This window comes from Sinocyclocheilus rhinocerous, unplaced genomic scaffold (assembly GCF_001515625.1).
Source record: "Sinocyclocheilus rhinocerous isolate Xijiao unplaced genomic scaffold, SAMN03320098_v1.1 scaffold1430, whole genome shotgun sequence".
NCBI lineage: Eukaryota > Metazoa > Chordata > Actinopteri > Cypriniformes > Cyprinidae > Sinocyclocheilus > Sinocyclocheilus rhinocerous.
In genome coordinates this window covers 401,670-407,147 of record NW_015636039.1, presented here as the reverse complement: position 1 = coordinate 407,147, position 5,478 = coordinate 401,670, and the positions used below count along the sequence as shown (strand labels likewise).

General features: G+C 36.3%; 1 protein-coding gene across 2 annotated transcripts in view; it reads right to left on the bottom strand.

Moving 5' to 3' along the window:
* Positions 1 to 1,742: 1,742 nt before the first annotated feature.
* Positions 1,743 to 5,478, bottom strand: part of gldn (gliomedin) — a 7,491-nt gene continuing 3,755 nt past the window's right edge. Inside the window, exons 5-10 of one of the 2 annotated variants that reach the window (XM_016562224.1) lie at positions 5,006 to 5,116; positions 4,759 to 4,878; positions 4,334 to 4,399; positions 4,119 to 4,244; positions 3,763 to 3,913; positions 1,743 to 2,471 (exon numbers count right to left, since the gene is read on the bottom strand). In XM_016562224.1, coding sequence (XP_016417710.1) covers positions 2,006 to 2,471; positions 3,763 to 3,913; positions 4,119 to 4,244; positions 4,334 to 4,399; positions 4,759 to 4,878; positions 5,006 to 5,116 — 1,040 coding nt within the window. In that variant the 3' untranslated portion in view covers positions 1,743 to 2,005. The remainder of the gene's footprint in view (positions 2,472 to 3,762; positions 3,914 to 4,118; positions 4,245 to 4,333; positions 4,400 to 4,758; positions 4,879 to 5,005; positions 5,117 to 5,478) is intronic. The other variant, XM_016562225.1, reaches the window with a different exon arrangement.

Here is a 5,478-nt window from a genome sequence, read left to right as displayed (position 1 = left end):
TGTATTTGCAGAGTGTAAAAATGGCAGAGTACCCTGGCAGCCCGGCGGTTGCGCCGTGGCCCCAGAGACACACCCCCTCCCTTCCACACGCACACGCTGCTGACACGATGGTTTCCGTAGCAGCCAAACAGCTAAACATTCCACGCAAGACAATGATGCTTGCTCCTGGAAATGACGTGTTTGACCTTTTCATCTCTCAAGCCCTGAAATTCTCACTTTGAACAGAAAACGTTTCGTTTTTGCACAAAATATTTGTTCGTTTGTTTGCTCGTTTTAGTTTCGTTTGTTCTTTTACAAATTCTTATTTATATTTAATTTTAGGAATGCAAGGTATGTTTTAGATGTCTGGGACAAAGTGCAACACTGAATAGGTTTGTGTTTTATTTATGTATTTTTTTCATGTTTTATCTAGGCCTAATCCTGGCTTAACCTAAGCCCTGTCTGTGAAACCAGGCCTGTATTTTCTATTTAGGCTTTAAATGATTAAAATGTATCAACTTGAATAGAACTGATTTCATACAAAAAAAATAAAATAAATAAATCGGTTGAATAAAAGCTCTTTGTTTTCCGATGACACTTGGCTTGATATTTTATCTAACACAATGAGATTTGAGGGTGGCAGAAGTGTCCAAATATTTGATGCGAATATCACTAGTTAGACAATTTAGTTCTTGATCTATCATCCACTCGAGAAAATAAAATATATGGGTACACATATGGGTAGCAACTGAAGCATTGGTTATTTGCTTATAAATATACATGAACATGACAAAACAAAACACAAAGTATTGCAATTATGTCATTGATTTTTGATTATTCATCTGAGTGGAACTGAACTTGGTATGACTTGACGTAGCTGCTGTCCCATATGTAGAGATGTTTGTCCCTGGGATTGTATGAGATCATGGACAGAACCCCTCCAGGTGCCCTCAGATCTAAACTGACACTAACAGGCTTCTCTTTCAGGAGGTCAAAGGCGTACGTCACTTTTGTGTCTTTAGTATCCGTGACGTAGAGGATCCCGCAGGCGATAAATGCATTACCGACCTTGGTCCTGGGATAGGTGGCGTTGATGTATGTGGTGACGGAGAATGTTTTCTCATCCAGTCGTGCCACCATTATGTTGTCGTCAGTGTCGGAGGCAAATATGATCCACATACCGTTCTCATCGACTGCCAATTTGAAATAGGTCTTTGAGTTCTCAAGGAGGTAGGACTTATTGTGATAGAAAGCATTTTCAATGGTCAGCGTGTGTAAGATCTTCGTCTGAAGGTCAAACCTGGGAATATTGGAGAATTGACAGCATGTGTTAAGAACATTAAGTATTCTTACAGATTAACTTAGGAAAGGGCTTTTTTTATGTTGTTCTAAAGCTGTTATACTTTCATTCTTCCTTGGAACACAAATAGTGAGGTTTTGTGCAAAGTGTTCATTTTTAATGGGGACCGTTGCATCTTAACATGCCATGTTTGAATTGAATTGCTAATGAGATTTGAGAACTATGGCAGAGGGGAAGATTCCTTATGAATGACTGTCAGCAATTGTGTGTCAAAGAGACATGTCTTAAAATTTTGCCAAAAGTTCATTGGTTGCTCACACGTGAATTGTACAACTACATTGTTTAGGCTTAACTATCACTAAGAAAAGTAGTATTTTCTATTTAGGCTTTAAATGATTAAAATGTATCAACTTGAATAGAACTGATTTCATACAAAAAAAATAAAATAAATAAATCGGTTGAATAAAAGCTCTTTGTTTTCCGATGACACTTGGCTTGATATTTTATCTAACACAATGAGATTTGAGGGTGGCAGAAGTGTCCAAATATTTGATGCGAATATCACTAGTTAGACAATTTAGTTCTTGATCTATCATCCACTCGAGAAAATAAAATATATGGGTACACATATGGGTAGCAACTGAAGCATTGGTTATTTGCTTATAAATATACATGAACATGACAAAACAAAACACAAAGTATTGCAATTATGTCATTGATTTTTGATTATTCATCTGAGTGGAACTGAACTTGGTATGACTTGACGTAGCTGCTGTCCCATATGTAGAGATGTTTGTCCCTGGGATTGTATGAGATCATGGACAGAACCCCTCCAGGTGCCCTCAGATCTAAACTGACACTAACAGGCTTCTCTTTCAGGAGGTCAAAGGCGTACGTCACTTTTGTGTCTTTAGTATCCGTGACGTAGAGGATCCCGCAGGCGATAAATGCATTACCGACCTTGGTCCTGGGATAGGTGGCGTTGATGTATGTGGTGACGGAGAATGTTTTCTCATCCAGTCGTGCCACCATTATGTTGTCGTCAGTGTCGGAGGCAAATATGATCCACATACCGTTCTCATCGACTGCCAATTTGAAATAGGTCTTTGAGTTCTCAAGGAGGTAGGACTTATTGTGATAGAAAGCATTTTCAATGGTCAGCGTGTGTAAGATCTTCGTCTGAAGGTCAAACCTGGGAATATTGGAGAATTGACAGCATGTGTTAAGAACATTAAGTATTCTTACAGATTAACTTAGGAAAGGGCTTTTTTTATGTTGTTCTAAAGCTGTTATACTTTCATTCTTCCTTGGAACACAAATAGTGAGGTTTTGTGCAAAGTGTTCATTTTTAATGGGGACCGTTGCATCTTAACATGCCATGTTTGAATTGAATTGCTAATGAGATTTGAGAACTATGGCAGAGGGGAAGATTCCTTATGAATGACTGTCAGCAATTGTGTGTCAAAGAGACATGTCTTAAAATTTTGCCAAAAGTTCATTGGTTGCTCACACGTGAATTGTACAACTACATTGTTTAGGCTTAACTATCACTAAGAAAAGTAGTAGGCCAATTTTTTTTTTTTTTTTTTTTTTTTTTTTTTTTTTTTTTTTTTTTTTTTTTTTTTTTTTTTTTTTTTTTTTTTTTTTTTTTTTTTTGAAAAGTAGGAGGCCAATTTTTTTTTTTTTTTTTTTTTTTTTATTAGTTTATGATAATAAATAGTTTGAGTTAGTAAATACATTTGCATTACAATTTAAACAAGAATTACATCAAGTTTAGTTACACTATATTTTACACTTAGGAAAAGAGGCACAAAGCTGTCACTAGGCTGGTTTCCTAAGATAAAAAATCTAAAAGGTGCATTTTTGTACCTTCTTTACCCCTAGATAGATACATATTAGTGCTTCAAAAAGTACATACCAGTATCACATATATAACTTTTGAAAGGATACCGCCCCAGTGACCGTTTTGCGCCAATTTTATTTATTTTTTTAATAGGGTGCTCTTGTTACAGTGTAATTATACAATTAAGTACTGAGCAATATTAATTAACATGTACTTACTATAGGGTTAGAATTAGGATTAGGGTTTGGTTTAGGCTTAGTTGCATGCAATTATGCATAATTCACTGTTATTACTGTAATAAGTACATGTAACATATAACAAAGACACTAAAATTGTTACCTAAACTGTTAAAAGTCTGTCCATTTATTTCACGGTTACATTGCACTTCAGTACATTTCAAACATGTATTAAATAAATTTTTAAATTCTATTAATTATATTTAAATTCTAAATAAATTATATTTGAAAGGGGATGTATTTATTAAAATGAAAATTGGTTCCTTCATTTTATTAAGTGGCACACTTATTCCTCCATATGTTTGGAGTGATGTAATGACAGAATTTAGATTTTTGGCTCAATTAAATGACTTATAATCATGATATTTATCAAGGAGATCTGCCCATGCTATCTTCAGACATACTTAGCAATATTGGAAGTTCCAGCGATGTGGTAGAATATGGAGCCGTTATGTACAGCGTGGCCGCAACCTTGGAAAAATTTCCGGACATCAATGGATTCACTGCTGCTGTTCTGGAATGCCGCGATACTGTTGTACTCCTTTATGATACGTCCTAATACATTTGTGAAGATGAAATAGGGAAAATCTTAAAAGCAATGTTCCAGGTTCAATACAAGGTGCTCTATGACAGCATTTAGTGCACAATGTCAAATACTACAGATTAAACATTGTGATTACAGTTAATACTTTCAAATGAAAATAGTTTAAATGCAGAGTTTATATGCTGTATTGATGAGTGTTTGTTCTCTCTTCAGTACCTGAGAAATGTTCTGCTACCCAGATCTTCTCATTGTCATGAGCAGCAGTGTCCATCATCCACGCTCCAAACGTGCTGCTCATTTTCATCAGATGTCTTGGGTTCTGCACTGACTTTATGACACAGTCTGCCAAACACAATCACACTGTCAGTGGTGAAGTTTAATAAAGGCTGTAGTTCAATGTAGAACAACTAATACATTGCTCTAGTTGGTACCGTTTATCTTCCGTGATACCATTTTCTGGCTGATGGTGTCATCATTTGGGACTGAATTAAGGTGACCTAAAGATAAACAATGAGATTACATATATAATATGTGTCTTATGGGGAAAATCAAACCCAAAATCAAGTTTTGTCCCAAAATCAAAAGAGAGCGAGAGAAAAAACTTATAAAGCATAAAGAACATTAGAAATGTGATTACTGAAAATTATAAAATATTAAAACATTAAAATATTTTGTAAATAGTAACAAAAATGATGTAAGTTATTGTAACTAATGCAACATGTCTGTACATTAAGTGTTTTATAATTCTTATTATCATCAATGGAAGAAAGAAAATAGTTTTGTTTGTTTTATGATTATGAGGTAATTTTGAAATATTTATATGCACAATTTATCATTTTAGCCATTTTTAACTTACCCACAGACTCTTTCCCCATGTGGAGATGTGCTCTGTGGCTCCTGTGTCTTGGTGGCCCCTGAGGCCCGGGGGGCCCTGGAAGGCCAGGTGAACCAGGGGGCCCCATTGGACCAGGTGGACCTGCGAATTAAATCAGAGGAAATATGACCCTTTAGCTGTGACTATATTCCAACATCCACATATACCTTATTGCTTAAAAATTGCCTATTAACTTTTTCCCCCCAATAAAAACAAAACTCGTCTTTACCCTCTACGATGACATCATTTGAAGGTTCGCCCTGTTCTCCAGGGGGTCCTGGGGGTCCTGGATATCCTTGCTCTCCTCTCTCACCAGGCTCACCCTTCTCACCTGGACGACCTGCACACAGGTACAAAGAAGCAAACAATCATTCATTCACGGTTCCATGCAGCACAGTTCTCAAATCATTCAGTGCAGGTTATTATGTTATTATAGTCATGTAATAAATGTTACAGTTACAGTGAACCTGATGGTCACTCTAGTTGAGCTCCATGATCATTTGTGGAGATAGGATAAATCTACAGAAGGACAAACATCACTGCAACACTCCATCGATTTGGACTTTATGGCAGTGTGGCAAGACTCAATCCTCTCTTCAGTGAAGACACATGAAAATCCACTTGGAACTTGCAAAAAAGCACCTAAAGGACCTTCAGACTGTGAGAAACAATATTCTCTGGTCTGATGAACCTCAATTCCAA